Source organism: Ostrea edulis, chromosome 1 (genome assembly GCF_947568905.1).
Source record: "Ostrea edulis chromosome 1, xbOstEdul1.1, whole genome shotgun sequence".
Taxonomy (NCBI): domain Eukaryota; kingdom Metazoa; phylum Mollusca; class Bivalvia; order Ostreida; family Ostreidae; genus Ostrea; species Ostrea edulis.
In genome coordinates, this window is record NC_079164.1 from 42,039,708 (window position 1) to 42,060,754 (window position 21,047).

General features: G+C 35.4%; 1 protein-coding gene and 1 long non-coding RNA gene across 4 annotated transcripts; one reads left to right on the forward strand and one right to left on the reverse strand.

The window, feature by feature from the left end:
- Positions 1 to 1,490: 1,490 nt before the first annotated feature.
- On the reverse strand, positions 1,491 to 18,466 carry LOC125667821 (uncharacterized). Of its 2 annotated transcripts, none has more exons than XM_056149353.1 (4): positions 18,199 to 18,466; positions 10,672 to 10,770; positions 3,442 to 5,763; positions 1,491 to 2,137 (listed from the first exon to the last, which is right to left on the reverse strand). In XM_056149353.1, exons 3-4 carry the CDS (start codon positions 5,761 to 5,763, stop codon positions 2,084 to 2,086), a joined length of 2,376 nt encoding a protein of 791 aa, XP_056005328.1. In that variant the 5' UTR covers positions 10,672 to 10,770; positions 18,199 to 18,466; the 3' UTR covers positions 1,491 to 2,083. The 2 variants fall into 2 exon arrangements, with proteins under 2 accessions (XP_056005328.1, XP_056005324.1); XM_056149349.1 differs by having other exon boundaries at positions 18,195 to 18,466.
- On the forward strand, positions 12,240 to 21,047 carry LOC125667823 (uncharacterized). Of its 2 annotated transcripts, XR_008798599.1 has the most exons (3): positions 12,291 to 13,839; positions 15,043 to 15,104; positions 15,588 to 15,689. It is a non-coding gene; the product is annotated as an uncharacterized LOC125667823 (long non-coding RNA). The 2 variants fall into 2 exon arrangements; XR_008798598.1 differs by having other exon boundaries at positions 12,240 to 13,839; positions 15,043 to 21,047.

Here is a 21,047-nt window from a genome sequence, read left to right on the forward strand (position 1 = left end):
ATTAAGAAACAGAATATGCCCCATACGTTGAATGAAAGTAGTTACTTTTCTCAAACACTCGTGTTTAATATCGAGTACCTACGAAAATTCGCACGGATGTGTTGAATTCAAGGTTTGAAACAATTTGAGAAAAAACCATGATAATCTGTCACAAGAATATGAAAAGACATTCATTTTCTTACTAAATTGGGGTTCATAATAGTCTTTATTTTGACGAAATGCTTGAAAATGAAAATAACGCAGGGTGAAAAGATGGAAGATGTAGCGTTACCAAGGTGAAAAGATATCAAAGATTCCCATATTCGTTAATATCATTCAGTAAATTCACAATTTTAAGTTTTTCTGTCGCATATTATATTCTGAATTAAGGAATGAATCTATATTTTTTTTTCGTAGCGCATAATACATATTAAGTTTTCCTTCCATTTCTTTGCGATATACCTAAATTGTGTATGAACATCTCGTCAATGACACGATTAACAAACACGCAGTCAATCAGAATCGTTGGTACAACTGAAATGAAATGATATGGACATCATATAGTTATACTTGTAGTTACAGGTAAATCTGCCTGTACCTCGGTATCTTTTCTTAATTAGGACCCATTCGTTTAATGCTAGCGATCTTACAGTGAGGAAGTTTGTTCTCTTGTTCTCTACTCCTATTGTGTTATTTGAAACCTCTAAGCTCACGATATGTAGGAGGTTCGAGCACAGTGGTAATCCGGATAGCTACATTATCTACACTGTATGTTGCCGTCAAAAATCAGCTTCGTGTGCTCATTGGCCTCAATTGCTTGATGTGTTGTCTTAAATCATATTCAACTTACCTCTGAATGATGTTGTCTATTGAGTGTTTCCCTTATCTCCGATTCCACCCAGAGATCTGTGATCCCACTCTCTCGAGAAATATCAAATTATTTTCATGTGCGAAATCGGATTTGACACCGCTTTTCTCCAGAATTTGCAAATAATATACTGTCTAAATGGAAGACATATTTAGATGATTGTTTTATCTTGTGGGATGATGATGTCGATAAGTTATCGGAGTTTTGCGATCTACTAAACCAAATGAACTCGGATATCAAATTCACAATGGAAACAGATGATACGCAAATGCCATTTCTTGACGTTCTTATATTAAAAGAAAATACCAGCTTAAATACAGATATTTATTATAAGCCCACAGATACACACCAATACCTGCGTTTCGGATCGTGCCATCCCCACCATACTAAAACAGCTATACCATATAATATCGAGCTCGCAAGAAGGATTTGTCCAATTGTCAGCAATATCGATACGAGGGATATCCGCTTGGAGGAATTAAAATTGTATTTATGAAGCCAAAAATACCCAGAACAACTTGTAGACGATGAAATAATGAAGGATAAGGAGTGCGATAGGATACAACAACTTTCAAACACACGATGTGCTAATGACGGACAAATAATACCAGTTGTACATACTTATAATCCGAGAAATCAAAACATCAATTCAATTGTTTATGAATTAAACAGGTTACTTAGAGAAGATGAACAAACAAAAGGCACATACAAGAACTGTCGTTTTATTAACAGTCTATAAAACATGCAGAGCTTTGATCCATAGACCCAGTCTATAATCGGACGTGCGGAATGTGACCATCCGAGTCGATTCTTCGTAAATGCTCGCGTTCAGCTTTTTGAACAGATGTTTTTGCTTTACCTGTTCGATTATTGAACTTTGTTGGTAAACATGAGTTGGCATATTCCTCCAGGAAGTAGTCTGTAAGATTAAAATCTAATTTCTTGAGGCATACATTTCTCAATGTAATCGCCATGATGTTTGACGGGAAAGGTAGGAAATTCAAGCGGTATTGCATTACCTATTCTAAATAATGTGCAACAAGACGTATATATCAATTAGAGCTTAAATGTCGAAATTGAAGATCAATCAAATTCCGACACAATACATGGGTTACGATATCGACAGTAAAATATCACTTTATCACATTTTCTCCTTGCAGAAATGTGCTTCTTACTTCGGAATATCGAGCCCGATCCTATATGCATGTATATCAACACGATACTGGCGATATGTTTTCATGGTTCGTGTCTGCTCGTACTCGTCTTCTTATTGCAACAGGTGCCCTTTGTCTGAAAAAAGAATTGACTTGTGTTATCCTCACAAGCCACAAAAAGACCTTGTACCTTATTAACTTGTATTATTTGCAAATATTTTCCTTTGCAAAGATATTTCTGATATGGGGACTTTTATGATTAATAATCTTGACAAAAATGCATATTGCACATTACTTATATTACGTGAATACTTAATTTAGCGAAACGCAACTCAACAGCAATTTGCGAGAAGGAAGTAATTTTTTCCTTGTGATATACAAGGTAGGGCTTCATCGATGAATAAGTAAAATGTACTGTTTAAATTTCACAAGAACGGTTTCTCGCAAATCAACGCGAATATTGATAACTCGCATATTCGGATTTCCAATATTTCGGCTTGATCATCACTGAAGGGACATTATTTGTCGGAATGCGCATCTGGTGCATCAAAATTGGTACCGTATAAGTTTTACAATACAATAAAGTTCTTCAGTATACGAGTAATCCTAAATATAAATATGATCCTTGTTTTTCTTCCTTTCGACCATACTAGTGTTTACATCATTCCACATCACACGTGCTAGCTTAATAAAACAGTTATGGATAGGGACTAAATTAGGTATGGACTATATAAAGATTTAAAACTTTGCATTGTGTAACATTACTTATGTATGATTTACATTTATATAGGGACTTTAGATTTGAAAGCAATGTAATATACCATTTGTGTACGTGATATTTCATTAAAGCAGAAATGTATTTCTCCAGGGGAGGAGGGTAAAACAGAGAAGTACAGATACACACCTGATAAACTTGAAATTTATGGCAAAACTTTTTTTTAGCACAATTTAGGTGTGACCTCGCCGCCCTAAGATTTTAAATCAAAGAATTTGATATTAAATATTTACTAAAGCGCAACTCCAACTGAAAACTCGTAGCTTCTAATTAATTAATGTTCGCCCATTTACTGTGGAGGATGTTGAGTGGTTAGATTTGTAGTTCTGTGCTCTGTTTCCCCAAAGAGCTACAGTTCTGAAGCTAAAATTAACATAAATAGATCAAAGACATTGTAAAATATACCAAATTACGAAAGCTCGCGTCCTTGGGGGTACGACTGAATCTAGTTCACTATGAAACTAAATGAACATATACCAGAAAGCACAGATGAACATAAAAACGGCTTTATAATTAGATAATGCAATATGCAAAAGTTACGACTGAAATATAGATATTGACATCGGAAATTATAATACAAAACGAAGTAGAGAAAAACAGACGATCTTTCCTGCTACTGCATAAAAACGCTCATCGAAAAATAAAACTCGGGTCTGAATACTCACCTGTAGTTGGAATATTTGCTGTAAGATGTCACATATGATACGGGCTTCCAGAACTACCGTCTCCGAAGCTTCATCGTCATCCTCTACGGTGTCAATATTAGGCGGAAGTTCCATCATAGGTAGGTAGGATGGCTGATCTGCATCACCAAGAATCACGCACAACGTCTTTTCTTTCCTATCTATGATGACATCTTTCTTTGCTATTTTTAGATGCTCATCATGACATGTCGATGATTTGTCATGGAGAAAAAGAAGAATGATTTTTGCCATCTTCAGTGTGTCATCATAATAGTGTAGAACATCTACTCCTGGTAGGCAGTCCTCTGCATTTAATGTAACATTCCACTTAATGAAAGTGCCACGTGTCAGTATTTCTAATAGCTTCTCTGCACGTGGACACTTTTCCTCACATTCATGAATTATGTGAAAATCTACACCAATGTCATTTTCATTTTCGAAATATTTCTCCCACGCTGGAAAGTATCTGAGGGTTTGCATAAGTCTAATCTTTACATCTTCGAAGTTTCTTTTTGTTAAAGAATCATTCGCCCCGTCTATGTATGTTTGAAACAAGAATTCTGCAGAAGGACAAAATTGATTTTTGTTTATTATCAGTTGATCTAATAGGCCGATAGCCTTTCTGAAATTTCCATCAGCACGATAATTCTCAATCATTTTCATGTATTTTTCTTCTGAGTCTGTATACTTCGAGTAAGACTTGAATACATTTTCGTGATCCTTCAACTTTTCGTGGAATTTGGCTTCCTTCTCTGGATGGGCCGTATCTCTTTCTACAATCTCTCGAAGTTCTTTAATGGTGCTACATGCATCTTTCAGGTCAGGGTATATATCAATATAAATAGATATAATACTCAAAGCATTCCATAAAGCGTCTTCAGCATTTTCTGATTCTTTTTCATCCCCATTCTTTCTCTCTATGTCAAATCTACAGAATGCTTGTTGCTCGTAAGCAACGAGTAAGACAAAGTGATCACTTGATGATGTTTTAGCATGTGTTATGTTTCGAAAATTTGTAAGGGCTGTCTTACGTTCTCCAAGCATTCTCTGGACCAGACCTAAATCACGTCTTGCAGAATGGAAGGTTACGTCCAGTTTTATGGCTTTTTGCAGATGTTGTTCGGCTTCCAGCAGCAGATGATGTTCGGGATATTCTGGAACCCATCTAGGTGATTTCAGTTGCTTCTCTAGCTGTTTTATTCTTTGTCGTTTCCGCTTAGATTCTGTATCATCAGTAGTGTTTTCGGTGCTACTTGATGTGTTCGTCTGCAAAATAGCACTATTTCTACGTAACTTGGCCTTTTTCTTTTCATTATGTTCTTGCAGGACCATTTTCTGAAGAGTGAGAGCAAGGTGGTGATGAGCCGTTGATGTTTCACGAATTTCCAATGATTTTTCCAACATTTCCTTTGATTTCGAATACATGAATTTATATCTCAAGTGTTTACCATACTGCTGAAGGACATGATACGATTGAGGAGATATTTCCAAAGCATTCTCAAAGCATGTTATGCAATTTAATTCCTCATACATACCATGGCATGGTTCGGTGCTTGCAAGATCTGGTTTCTCCCGCAATATTACTGCGATTTCGCACCATGACCTTGATTTAAGTTTTACTGAGGCATTGTTGGAAATAATTTTCAAAAATTTGTCGAACGCTTCCTTGATGTTCCCTATCAATGCGGCGTCGTCTATATTTTGAATGGCAAATAGATGGGATTTTCTTCTGAGAGTTATGGCAAAGTAAAATTGCCAGCAATCCAATGTATCACTCATTTTGTCAACAGAGTCACGAAACATTTCAATAGCTTTTTGTGAGTAAAAAGGACCAAGTTTTGATAAACAAATGGCCAGTTCTGCCTTGGCAATATATTTGAGTTCTTGAAAATCTTCTCTTTTCGACAAAGTTTTAAGTTGTTTATCTAACTGATTTGCCTGCACTATATTACCACTTTCTCTATGAAAGTTAAAAAGATTCCCTATGGTCACCAAATTTCCTGTCCCTCCTAGCGATGTGTATGTGCATGTACTTCCCAATTGAAGAGCTTTTTTGGCAAATTCAAATGCTTCTTCTTTCTCGTCGCTGCTCCAATAAAGATAGGAAACAAGATTGTGAATACAAATATTTTCCTCAGTGGTGTCAAATCCAACATCAATGTCTTTTATCAATTTATCTAGTCGTTCTTTCAGGCGTTTGGTACTGATCCGTCTAATGTCTTCATCAAGATAAAACGAAGACCAATTCTTCATTTCTTTCAAGTCAGATTCATTGTCGTTGTCGTTGCTGACCGACATGGTCATCTAAGATGAAAAGGGGAAGATAACGAACAATGATAAATTTAAGATACAATTCAATCTTATCACTAATTGAACTTATTGGAATATAGTTCACATAATTATTAACGAAAGTACTGAAAATATCGAATATGAATTCTAACATTTATGTGTCCCTGTTTGTATGAAATCTCATCGGAAGATAGCAGACAGATAGCCTTGTTTTCAACTTTAGCTTACAAGTGATTGGTTATACAGAAACACGAAAATAGAAATCCAAATAGTACAAAACAAAAACGCTACAACTATGCTTCATGATTTAATAAAAAGTGCATCATTTATAATTGTCCTAGTCTTGACCTATCATCCCTTTAAAAACAGCATGTAGAGGAAAAAGGGGAACTTAAGCAACAACAAAAAACCCACAAACTCCACAATAAATTACCATGTATATATCAATGGGTTTAAGCATCAGCTGGTTACACAATATTTAGATGATGGGTCCAATCACATACTTGCTGCACTAATAGCTAACGAGATAAATGAATATCGTGGGATTGATTTAATCAATCAAATCATAGTTAATTTCGAAAGTTGAGAGGATTTTAAATCAATGAATACCTTTTGTCTTCACATTCAGCTCTCGTATTCATATATTTCGAGTGGTAGAATTATTCATATCCTTATCATTTTGGAGACGGTAACATGAATTAGATAAGATCTATTTATGCACAATTCCGACCACAGTTGGTGCTGGGTGCCTTTTTAAGAGTACAATTAAAGCAAAGTCCAATTGTGATCTGTGTATCCTGTACGAGTGCAGTGTTTCGTGTTCACATGGAAAATGTGAAGACAACAAATAGGGATGAATATTACAATCTTTAAAAGAATACAAAATTAAGAACATGCCAAGTATAGACCACTGGATACATCAGAGGGGATCAGGTGCCTAAAAGGAGTGTGCATCCCTTAATAACTGGTCACATGCTGTGAACCCTACTAATCAGATAAGCGAAGTGATCCGTAGTCTAAGTCAATAGCTTAACAATTGATATGAAACACGCTAGACAGCATCCCACCTAATTACAGATTGTATTGACAAATAAAACTAAATGATGTCGTCATAAGACAGCAATACGTTTGCCTGTACCATGTATTTTCATGCTGCATATGTTAAGATGCAGTGAGTATTTTGTTAGGAAAGTGTCTTGAGGTCATCTCAAGCCCTATTTTATAATTGTTGAAATATATTTAAAACAATAAAGGTCCTGACCCCTAAACCATATATATTCCTGCTGCATACATCAACATGCATTTAGTATTCCGATGGGCAAGTGTTCCGGGGTAATCTTCGCCCCGTCATTTTTTATTGTTTATGCAAATATCTTTCAAATGGTTGAGAATCTAACCCTTAGAGCAAATATATTATTGTAGCACACGACATAATGTACTGAGTGCCATATGTTTGTTCTTCGTTTCTCCACCCCATGTGCCCCTCAAGGTGAAAAAGACAATTACGAAAACTTATTGCACATTTAAAGGAAACCACAAATCATCTCTCAAAAAATGATTTGCCTACTGTGTAAATTGCAAGAGGAGTTCTGGGAACCAGTGTCTTTCTTTTCTTTTTTTTATAGAAAAACCCGTCGTTTTTTTACCTCCATTTGGGCCCCGGGTGACAATTAAAATTCTCAAAGCGTATTGCACATCTACAGGGCATCACCAATCATCTCCCAAAAGATTATTTAGATACTGCGTAAAATGTAAGAGGAGTTCTGGAAGCCAGGTTGTTGTATAACAACGTTGTTTTCTACCCCCATTTGGTTCCCATGCTGAAAATGAAAACTTTGACACCTTATTGCCCATCAACAGGACACTACCAACCATCTTCAAAAAGATTATTTGATGAATAGTATATATACTATATGATGAATAAAAAGGAGTTCCTGGTTGGGAACACCCGAACGTTCTTTAGAAAGTGCGGGTCAACTCATTTTAAATGACAATAGAATTTACGAAATATTGACTTTAAATCAGACTGTTTAAACCTCTGTACCATCAACTTTTGTTGTCATAGCCTGCTTCGGTTTAAGAATTGATTGTACGTAGAAAATGATCTCGTGTGTTAAATACGTTTGGACATAAACACCATATGCAGGTAATAAATACGCAAAGTTCTTTTGTATCTTTTATTTCGGGGATCTGGATAAGAATAGGTCCTCAGTACCCCTTGCTTGTCGTAAGAGACGACTAAATGTGGCGGTCCTTCGGACGAGACCGCAAAACCGAGGTCCCATGTCACAGCAGGTGCGGTACAACAAAGATCCCTCCCTGCTCAATGGCCATAAGCACCCAGCATAGGTCTAAATTTTGCAGCCCTTCTCCGGGAATGGTGATGTCTACATTTGAGTGAAAACTTCTCGAGAGGAACGTTAAACAATATACAATCAGTCAATCGAATTCACTTAGAGATATCGAATTGAAAAACATATGAAAATTAATATTGTTAATTAAAAAGGAGTCGATGTAACTTAATGTAGAGTTGAGGGCCACAGCAAAACATTTTTTCTCTCTTATAGACGTTTTTGAATAAATTCTGCCGCATAAGAATACAACAAACTCCAATAAAGGAGAAGAATTTGTGCCATTGGGAATTCCAACACACTATTGGAAAACCTTATTTCTAATTTGAAAGACTACATCAATGTCGTGAATGAGTAACTATATGACTTTTTAAGATATCAACTTTAGAGTACTTGTGCGTAGATTTAAGAAAGTAATTTTTTGATTGGCTGACCTCAAGCTGTAATACTTTGGATTTACAATTCTATTAAAAAGCAGCTGTCCCTATGACGTCAAAAGCCTTGTCTTTTATTGATCGTGAGGTTTGTTGGTATAATGGGTTGTTAAAAAGTACGTTTTGACATTTCTAAGTTGGGGAAACATTTTGTGATTTCAGATTTAATTCCAGTTCTTTGGACGTTTTGAGAATTGATGTTTGAGTTACATCAATTTTCGCATACGTTATTACATAGTACATCTGAAGTTTGTCCTTTACATCCGTGAATATGTTCATGAGTAGTAAAGATAGAGGCTTGGTAAAAAAAAAAAAGCAATAATGGATTCTGCAATGTATCATTCTTTGGAATGTAGCATAATTAAGTGCGGTAACTCAAATGCATTTGTCCCATCGAATGAGAAATCAAATGCATTTAACACTGAAACGCGATTTTGAAGAATTTCGTCCTTTGAGAGGGAAATTAAAGTAATTGTATAAAACACAAATCAATCAAAATGTTCTTGCATATTAGGGTGAAATTACAATATCTTCTTGATATTTTGAGATTGAAGACAGAAAGTTGATATTCTAAGATGCAAAGCAAGTATTTCGTCACATTTTCCACTTGTATAATTTATGTTTAAAGAAATCAAACATACTCATTTTAGATTACATGTAAATGTAGCATTTTAGATCATCTCAAATCAAATTTATTCTTCAATTCATTTTACGGGCAAGCCTCTAATTATCCTTATGAACCTTTTATACACTGAACAGAAATACTTTTCGAACAGGGAACCAATCTGCCCTTTAAAGTTTTAAAGTATCAAGAGCCTGTATGCCAATCTTGTTTTGTCAATATAAATTTCACAAAGCATTGATAAGTGTTGAAAGTGCTTGATGTTCTAAATACTTTAGAAATCTGTTTGAAAATTATATATAAAACCATACAATGGCAGATCACTCTATATATAGAAACCATACAATGGCAGATCACTCTATATATAGAAACCATACAATGGCAGATCACTCTATATATAGAAACCATACAATGACAGATCACTCTATATATAGAAAAGAGAGATGATGTTCGTATTGGAAACATTATTTCTATTTTCTTGGAAAAAAAAAGATATTTAACTTAAAGTCAAATTGAAAGAGTTGAGTTTCTTTTGATGTTACATTCCAAATGAAATGAATTAGAATGAAACTTAAATTTCTTTAAAACTTTAAATGCTTGCGATTGACATGATTATTAATACATATGTATATATTCTTTAGCAATGGAGGATCCAGCGCCGGATGTATTCCCTCACAATATTTAAAATAGAAATATCTCCAAGAACAGTAAAATAATTGTCCCATTTTTGCAGAATCCAGTATTGATGGGAACATTGTTCCTTAGGCCCCACAATAGGCCTCACGACAACCCCTAAACACCCAGCTTTTTACTGCTCCCTCCCTCGTTTAGAAATATCTTAATTCACCACGATTTAGATAGTTATAGGGAATAAAAATATATGTATGGACCATTGTGCACTTAGCGTGCCGCTTCGTTTATAAAATCGAAAAATACATAAGATCCATTGAATAGGGATTAAATTTAAATACTTTTTAATAAAATATACACTACGGAAAAAATTAGAAAAAGCAAAATGTATAATATAGTGAAAGGGGGTGATGTCTTATTTACAAGTTGCTATCGGTAACTCGTCCAAACAATTTTAGTCACTGAATGGCAGCATCCGAAACCTCATAGCGCATCCACAACGTACACAAAATCGTTATATTGATAAAAAAAAATCTGAAGGAAGAAATCTAATGACAAATATTTCTATGAATTCGATCCCTTTGGCCCAATGTAACCCTCTGACTCTCTTCCTAAATTATTGACGTAGAAATGTAAAGCTGTTAAACAACATGTGTTTATACAATGTAGAGCTCCTTGATATTTCTATTTCATTTTCCAATACATTTTTATGCTGCACGCTTCATGATAACTTTCTGCTAAAGAATATATAGAGTGCATGTATGTGCCCAGTGTATAAAATTTATATGCTTCTTTTTGGTCCCTATTCCAATCTTCCTGGCTTAAACAGAATTTTCAAACCTACCTACAACCTATACCCCATGATATGCACAAATCATTTTGTTACCTGATTTGAGGTTTGACAGATGCACAAACGATAGCAACAGTGGTGGAGTCAGCGCTAGCACGCCGGGCCCGCACTCCCTCTACGCCGCCATAATCAGGCCTAGCATAAAAAATAAAATAGATCGTAAAAACGATTCTAAAAAGTCATTTGTACGATTCAGTAATTCGTAGAGACAGTTTATCATATAAAAAAAAATTAAAATGTCATTTCTACAATTTAAAGAACTGTTTATACAATCTAGTAAATCGTCGAAACTATTCAAAAAGTCGTCTCTACGATTTTGTAAATCGTATAAACAACTTTTTAAAATCACTAATGCAATTTACAAAATCGTAGAAACGACTTTTTAGGTCACCAGGTCTGCATTCGTCGTGCGCTACCATTTCTTCTTGATATCTACTCTTTCAATTATTTTCAAATTTGATACGAAGCATCTTTGGGACAAGGGCGGCCTGCAATGTTAATCTCAGGATTTCTGCAACAGTGAGGCCTTAGGTGCAGGGCAAAAACTGTCAAAAAATTACCAATATTCAAAATTCCTCTCTACAACATTGCATCTGTAAGAAAAACTAAACACATAGTGATGTAGAGCAGAAAGGCCTCTACGAAATTTGTACATTTCATGATCTCCGGGGTAGAGGTTTTTACTCCAGGGCGTGTTCAAACTGGGAATATAGTGTTGATGTGTAAAACATGTAAAGAATATCTTATCTAATGCTACTGATATTAAATTGAACCTAGATAAACATTTAGAAGGAGTAGACAGGTTTTTTTTTACCTTCATTGCAATTTTCAATATCCCAGGGGTGAGGTTTTGGTTCCAGTGTGGGACAAGATTACCAAAGAGGTTATCGTCTTTATCATTTGATGACTTCTTTAAGTTTACTGATACGGTATAAAAACTGAATGCATATTTAGGGAAAGCGGAAAAGGATGTATAAATATTGTGAATTTCACAATCCCAAGTTTTTTAATCTAGAACAGGGCCAAATTATATCGTATATATTGTGCAAAGTCTTTCATCATATAGGGACTTTCGGGAACATATGTGTTTTAAGAGCACATCTTGCTTTTTACTGCTGCTGAATATAAGAATTTAGCCTAGATAAAATCTTTATAGATTTCATAGTCCTTGGGGCTAGAGATACTTTTAACTATTACTCAGGTGACCGATAAGGCCTGCTCGTCTCTTGTTATAATCATTTAATAATATACACTTTAATAAATCGAAAAATCGACGTTTTAAATCGTTTATATACGATTTACGTAATCATATAAACCATTTTTATCAATCGTACAATCTACATTTTAAATCATAGAAATGACTATTAATCGCTTCTACTCTTTAATAAATCGTAAAAACGATTTTATAAAATCGTGGAGTTAATTTCAGTTTTGAAAAGATTTAAAAAGTTGTTTCTACGATTTATTAAATTAACGAAACCAATTTTTATAAATTGTAGAAACTATTTTATTTTTTACTACTAAATTAGGATGATACGATTTCGTTGGCAAACCCCTCACAAAACTGATCTGTTTTTAAGTAATATGTCCAAATCACTCAATCATATACATCTTATTTTGTCAGAACTCCACCAGGACACTCCCAGCCTTTTCCGGCCCTGGACTGAAAGCCTCAAGACACCCCGGGAACGCAGTCTTTTACTTACTGCCTCCCAACCCCAATCATTCAGAAATTTCGGGAATTATCACTCAACAATGATATGCTCGAATTTTCTTTGTAATTTACATATCTAGGAATCGCTAGATCTATTCTAGAGATATACAGCAATAGGTTATTTCCAAAGGTGACCAATGTCGGTCGTATACTAGTATTTTAAGAAATAAAGTATGCGCTTTCGTTGATGTTGCAAGATAACCTTCTCGATCTCGAAATGTTGTTTTCAAATACTAGTATAAAAGCCGAGGCGTTAACCGAGACTTTTATATTTCAATCAACATTCGAGACCGAGGAGGGGAGGGAGCTCGAACCCATGACCTCACGGCTACGAAGTGAACGCTATACTACTGGGCAAACGCAACCGGCGATACCAATGTTATATATAGCTCCTTCCCTCTAACTGTTGCGTAAATAACAGCTAGGTATCTGAATTTTAATCATTAAATAAATAGAAAAATATAGATGTTATATAAGACAGCAATACCCACACGCAAGAGTTTGTCTTTAAATATTATCTCCTTCGTGCTTGTGTAACTAGCAAAGAAGTCACAATAGTCATTTCATAATTTGATTGACTTAGCATAAAATGCTCAGGTAAGGATATGACCTCTGGGAGGAATACATTACTGCTACATGTACATCGCCAGAAATATATATTCTTAATGCACATATAAAGAGGTATTGATCATTCTAATCAGCAAGTGCGTCTGGGTAATCCCCAACCCCTCATTCTACAATACGAAACTTTTGAAATGTGCCGGAACGACCGATTATATTTGACGTTTATATACCACGGTCACGTGATAATAACTAATTGTAGGGCAAAGTTGACATCGATACAAATGGAGTTTACGGACTGTAAAGAGCTACATGTATGTTCAGTCCTACGATGAAGATCCAAGTCACTATTGGTGCTTAGTACCTGGGTGTAAATTAGATGGAAGGGAAAAGGCGCATTTAGACGCGTATCATTGGATGCAAGGCGTGAAGTTTTACCGATATCCTCAAGATGTTCTCTAGATTTATTTCTCTCGCCAACTCACACAATTTGATCAAATGCATTTTCCTATAAAATGGTTGTAGTGATTCCTTTTTTTAAAAGATAACATTTAAATGCAGGGATTTGATAGCAATTGAAATATAACATGTTTGTTTACTTAATTGTTATTGTAATCCGAAAGTGACATGTCCTGCAGGTTGCATCACTCTATTTATGTGGAGGTTCACGTCGAATCATGGCCGAAAGAAAATAATTCCTGGAACTTTGCATGTTTTATGGGACTTTCCTTATGAGGTAGGCTCTCCAATTTTTTGTGAGATGTAAATTCAAGTATTGTGTTTGAAATTTTGTGAGTAAAAAGCATGAAAGAAGGATTTAAATATTTTTTTGAATTTTTGTTGTAGAGGTGGGTGATTTGGCTTTTGACCAGCTGATTTTGCACGTGCTTGACTTCGATGTAAACAAACTCTCACGCCTTGCTGGATGGGTATGTATTTTTTGGTATGAAAATGCACATTAAGAACTGTACTACATGATGTGAAAGTAAAACTTCTGAAAAGTTTACTTTAAGGAAGCAGGGTCAGGCCAAAGGTGAGTAATTTTGGTAAGAACATATAGGTAAAATTAATAGAGTGGTGCAACCTGCAGCGAGGAAATCCGGGAGGTAAATGTTTACATATACACGTGTTTGGTGTACATTTTTGAATCGAGATTGGGAGTCTGGGTAATTACATAGACATATTTAAAAAAAAACAATGGATGCCACGTGGCGAGAAGAGAAATTAGCAGTTTTATTAGAGAAGGTAGATAGGGGTAGGGTCAATGGGTTGGGGTGTACTTTTTATGATGTTAACTTAGCAACAAACAGACGGGGTAGGGGGAATATATATGGCAGAGTTAAAATAATATTTCCAGAGGGTACACGTAAAGTTTTATTGGCACACAGGCTCATGTACATGTTACATACAAATGCATTACACATTCCACATAATAAACATGTATCATACATATGTCACAACAGTCTTTGCATTAATCCACTTCATTTAAGTTTAGAAGCACCACACATAGATAACGAAAGGCAAAAATGTACACATTTAGTACCTAAAGTCTGTCTGAAGCACCCGGGATATCCAGATTGTCTTTTTGAAAGTTAGATCGAGGTAAGCGAAATTTCTCTCGACACTATTTTTTCCCCTGCTTACTGTAGGAGTGTTCATTACTTGTCCTTAGGCTACACTGTGGTAAGGGGAGATCACTCATGCCCTTCAGATACCCTGTTTGAGTCTCGGTCCCTCTCGTATTCTGTCGGGGATGCAGGGAGTTTTGATCTCGTCACAGGTGCCCCTTGGCCGCAGTTGCATGATGGTGCTTAAAGGCTGCCTACTGTCTGCATGGTCTTGTAATATGCATGCTCCTGTTTTACTGACTTCCTCCAGAGTCTGTTTCCTGGTGTATTTAATCTCTTTTCCCCTTTTCTCCCATCCTCCATGGCCTGACCCCCTGCGGCGGCCATCTTTTACTCTGAAATATCCACTTTTTGCCTGACTTTTTCCCTTCATTTTTACCAATTTTTGACTGTAATGCTAGTTTTGTCTTTCTCTTTCTGTTATCTGAAGTCTAATGATTGAGTTTGATGTTTGGATGCTTAACATCTCCCAAAGTGACAATATGTATTATCTTGTTTCTACAGGACCCCCCTTGACAGCTCAACTTGACCATGTCCAGGAAAATCAGAATGCCTTGCTGGGTGCAGTGAGTAATGTTCTCCATCTTCCCATTACAATTAAAGATAAGATAATTCTACATGATACCAACTATATTTCAAAGGAATTGAACAACACATTAATTAAATTTGATAAGTTTAATCAAGAACATCATCACATTTCAATTGCAATTTTACACATCAAATCTCAATAAAATATAAGTATACCACACAAAATCACCAACAATTTTCCTATATACAAGGTAAGGCCTTCCACAACAATATAAAAAAAAAATCACTGTCATCCATTACAAACAAATAGGTGAAAAATCCAAATTTCACACACACATTTTCTATCAGAATTGCTCAAAATGGACTCAATTTCATCCAAACACACCTCATTTACCCAAGGCCTGTTTCACTTCATAAAGATCAGAAATCCAAAAAATGAATGTACAGTCACACACACATAACATTCAACTTCTTTTTTATGAAGTTTATTGCAATTTAAAGAAACCCTATTTTTATTGCAGGTTGCATCACTCTATTTATGTGGAGGTTCACGTCGAATCATGGCCGAAAGAAAATAATTCCTGGAGCTTTTTTTGCATGTTTTATGGGACTTTCCTTATGAGGTAGGCTCTCCAATTTTTTGTGAGATGTAAATTCAAGTATTGTGTTTGAAATTTTGTGAGTAAAAAGCATGAAAGAAGGATTTAAATATTTTTTTTGAATTTTTGTTGTAGAGGTGGGTGATTTGGCTTTTGACCAGCTGATTTTGCACGTGCTTGACTTCGATGTAAACAAACTCTCACGCCTTGCTGGATGGGTATGTATTTTTTGGTATGAAAATGCACATTAAGAACTGTACTACATGATGTGAAAGTAAAACTTCTGAAAAGTTTACTTTAAGGAAGCAGGGTCAGGTCAAAGGTGAGTAATTTTGGTAAGAACATATAGGCAAAATTAATAGAGTGGTGCAACCTGCAAATTACGTTCAACGCGCGATAAAAGTCAGAGTGGATCCGTATCCTGAGAGTATCACTCAAATATCTTCAAAACACACGGGATCCTCACCGGTACCATATACATTCTAACTGCATATGACAATTAAGATGCATTGAGTATTCTGTTTGGCAAGTACCCTGGGCTCATCCAAAACCCCATTTCATAATTGTTGAAATATATTTAAAACAAATTGAGGTCCTGACCCCAAAACCATTAATAGTCTTGCTGCACACGAGCAGTGTGATGAGTAAGAGCCCTATGATCATCCCAAGCCAAGCCCAATTTGATTGTTTAGTATCTTTAAAATGGTTGAGAACGTATTCTTCTTACACTTGGCACCAGGTTTTTCTTCTTCGTTTTCCCATCCCATTTGCCCCTCAGTGTGAAAAAGAAAATTCCGAAAACCTATTGCACATCTAAAGGACACCAGCAATCATCTACAAAAAGATGATTTCGCTACTGCATAAAATGTAAGAGGAATTCTGGGAATCGGGTTTTTCTATAGAATAACGTCATTTTTCAACCTGGCCCTAATATGATGGGTTTTTTTTTTATGATCCTGGAGTACCTGCAATTACTCATCAGAACAATCAATGCATCTTGATATGTGCAGTCAATTTCTAGAGAATGAACAGAAAGGGCCGGAGAAAATGAGTGTGTTGTAGTAACTCAGCATCCTAGCTATTATCCAGACCGGGTTTAAATTTATTAGGACCCTACACTTTTATTGAAACCCTAGATCAATTAATTATTGTAGATTAAGAGTGTTTCGTCGGCGTTTTGGATATCAATGTTCATTCACACAGGCCTGCCTCATCATTGCCAATGAAATTAAATGGTAAATTGTCCTGTACATGCTTCAGCTTTCAGTCATAACAAGATCACGATGTTCTTGTGTTTACCATCAGCTTAAATAGGGCCCGAATAAATTTGATGACATGTCTGGATGATAGGGTGATAAGCTATTACAACACAACAGTTTTGAAAATGTGCAAGATTCCTATTTGTCAATATAAAACAAGGGGCGTGCCAATTATGTTCAAAATTTGAGGATATCAGAAGTGAGAGATACGTTACTTTCACCCGACTCTACGATTGAACGATTTGTTATGTTCAGGTTCATGGTAGATACGTTAAATAATCTTTCATTTAAATGGTCTTATGAACTCTTGTGTCCTTTACTTTGAAAATTAGATAGGAGATATCGTCGAAATAAGTGTATTACCTTTCAGAATCAAAATACACTATATTGATGTCGGATGATATTGAGGCAAATGAGCAGAAAAGACAAAACAAAAGCTTTGCACTTCAATTAACATCAGAAGTAATGCATTACTTTTAATTTAACGGACACACGATCCCATTCCTTGTGTTACAGTATATGCCTTTGAAATAGAAACGTTACATTTCATACATTTTCGTATAATGGGCAATTGATCATGAGTAGCAAGCGACCTAAAATCTTCCCCATTTAAATGATAATACTGTCAGAGTACAATCTCCGACATGATTTTAGGTCTCTGGGTGTCACTTAGTTTGAACTATAGTAATTGACATATGATATAATTTTAAAGAAAAAAATATAGCATTTTAATTTTCTCTCTCTATTTGAGATTTGTATGGTATTTAAGTATTGATGTACACATGTACAAGCAAATCTTTATTTCCGCACGTAATCGAAAAATCGAATACTTTTCTCTTGGCCTTAATAGATTGCATATGCCTGGACAGATTTAAAGCCTATCCGGCTTATAACGTATCTTGTCTGGACTTAGTTATTTGACGCAATGTATCCCAGCAAAGAAAGCAACAGAATTATAAAAGAGCGCTGCAAACAACTCTTTATATTTCGGTATTTTCAAAATCAAATTTGTCACGTAGGGCTCACAGTAGGTGTGCTTTCTCCTCCTAGGCGCTAGATCCCACATCTCTGGTATATCCAGGGGTCCATGTTTGTCCTTCTCTTCATATTGTAAATTTTGATCACTCTACATTTGTACATATATTTCATTTTGCATTCTTTATAGGATTTATAAAATTTATTACTCATGGTTCGTTATCTTTACTATATCATGTATATATATAAATCATTTCGTTTTTTGTCAATCACTTGCTTTAAATTAAAGACTTACGTACAAAATTCCTCATAGAACTTATCTCCCAAACATATTGTACAGTAACAGCTCCAACGAAATAGCTACGGTTTGTATGGAAGCTCGGAAGCGAAATTATGGTAAAAGATTTAAACTAGGAGTCAACAGAAGAATGATAAAACGTTCCCTTACAAAATTATCAACAAAATGGTCAAGACAGATTCATCAGAATAGCACTAGCTGAACGTCTTAGCAAAAACTTACTTAGACTTTCCTATCAATATCCAACATGCTCAATTAACCAACATCAAGTGATACTGATCGCCAAAAAATTGGAATGTGCTTCCCACTAGTATAATTACAACAGTGAGTATTTAATCTTTAAAAAGTCATCTTGCCACTTACGTGAGCAGTATCACATTGCTTTCATCAAAAGTGAAGATAAGGAACAGTGATCCATGTCATAACTCCTATAAGTAATACAAAGTAGATAGTTGGGTAAACACGGACTCCTGGACACACCAGAGGTGGGATCTCTCACCATCTTGGAAAACAGCGCTTGGTTTTATGCACATGCTCTTAAAGTGGGAGAGTAATCAGCTGATCGATGACGACCACTATGCAAAAGGAGACGAAGATAAGAAACTTAACATACTTCGCATCCATTTTGAGGTTTTGCTGAAAACTGTTACATATTAAATGGATATAAGCTTTGTTTTCTGGTGCATGTTTGTTCAAATGAATGACCATATGAAAGGTGAAGATAACGAACAGTGATCAATCTCATAACTCCCATAAGGAATACAAAATAAAGAGTTGAGCAAACAAGGACCCCTGCACATATCAGAGGTGGTACCAAGTGCCTAGGAAGAGTAAACATTCCCTGTCGACCGGTCAGACCCACCGTGAGCCCTGTATCTTGATCAGGTAAACGGAGTTATCCGTAGTCAAAATCAGTGTGCTAAGAACGGTTACAATCGATATGAAACACGTCAGACAACATTTGACCGAATGATAGGTCGTATTGGAAAACTAAATAATTATAACGAGAATAATATTTTGAGAAAATAGATAAAATGTGAAAATTGGAAAGGTCATATGAATATATTTGAAATTATAAATGATTTTGGAAAATCACGAATACCTTATATTCTGCACTTGAGTTCACCATCTCTCTCTCTCTCTCTCTCTCTCTCTGTGTGTGTGTGTGTGTGTGGATGTAATTCAAATGAAAAGAGTTTGCAAATACTGTCTTTTTACACATTATCATTCAGTAACGAACCGATTGCTGACCACGTGACTGTTTTATTAGCATACCATGTGCAATTTATCCAATCCTTTTATATGTGCATACCTAAGTATGTTTTAGTGTTTTACACGTGATCAGACACAATGGATTTAGTCTGATACATCCTTATTCCTCCATGTACAATCGATGAACTATATGTCTTAACTTACCAACGTCTCTGTGTTCTTTTTAACCAAGTGTGGATAATACATTATACAAATAAGGCCAACCGAAGATGTCTGAGAGTTAAATTAGTCAAGAATGAGCTTAAAATTGCGACAAATTCTTTAATATGAGATGAAATAGTTTACATTGCACACGTTATCATATAATGCCGATATAGATACATTGACCATGCAAGTTTGGAAACAAAAAAGTACTGATTACTAGTAAGTATTTTTAGTATTTTGAAGGACAGCCTTTTATGATCAACGTACTTTGTTTTGTTTTTTTAATGACCACTTTTCTGCTAGACATTCAATTATAAAACAATGGTTAGTATGATTGGTTTCATTTCAAGCACCTTTGTACATGCATGACCTCTTATATCTACCTGCACATGTCATATATGATATATTATTGGTAATTCCAATTGTTGAATCTAAATGTCTGATTACTTCATCTATGTCAATCCCCAGTGTTTTTGAAATTAATCAAATAATATATGTGATACTTGGCTTCCATATTTAAAATTTTTTTTTCCGATCATAAATAGACAGGGAAAACCATGATCTATTTTTACGACGTGGCGTAAGTCTACCACGGTGAGTCATCGTCAGGTGTTTTGCTGTAAAGTGTAGTGCGAATCGTTCTATTAACATTTTGGTCAAACTTTTTGATTGCTTGTCTTTACTTCAGTTTAATTTTATCTAGGTGAAGATATAATATCGATTGTAAACATTATTCTATGAAAAGTGCTGAAGGCAATTCAAGATTAAAGGGACTGGTTGACGATTTGTGAACAAAATATTTCTTTATTTTTGATGTTAAACATTAAAAGTATAACTCAGGCGCGGATCTAGAAATTTGTCAAAGGGGGTGAAGAGGAAATGCAGGGGCGGATCCAGGAATTGTTGTTACGGGGGGCGCCACTTTATGAGGCAAGGGATTTGGGGGCCGCCTTGAGACCCCCAGTGGGTCCAGGACGAAGCCCTGGTGGGGGCCAGGGGGCGAAGCCTCCGAAAGCTCCTGGATTTTACAGATTTTATAGTTCATTTCTCCGGGAGTGGAGAAATTATTGCTTCTTTTATCGTTTAGTACATTTGTTTAAACAAGATACATATGTACCACGATTTACTTTAAAGCTGTATGGTCCGAATTACAATATTTTTTTCCATCTCGTAAAAACGCTATTAAATCATCGGACGTATGTAGTTATGAGGCTGTACGACATGCCATAAATTATTTCACCTGTTTTAAACCAAATTATTTGATTTTAAATCGATGTTTACAAATAACCGCGTCACTCTGTCATTTCAAGTGACAGTCACGTGACCAGTTCAAACTTTGAAATCATTGGTGGTCTTATCTGTGTAAAGCTGTGTATTTTGTTATAACAGTACCGTACCATAAGTTTAATAGAAATAAAAATATCAAATACCTCT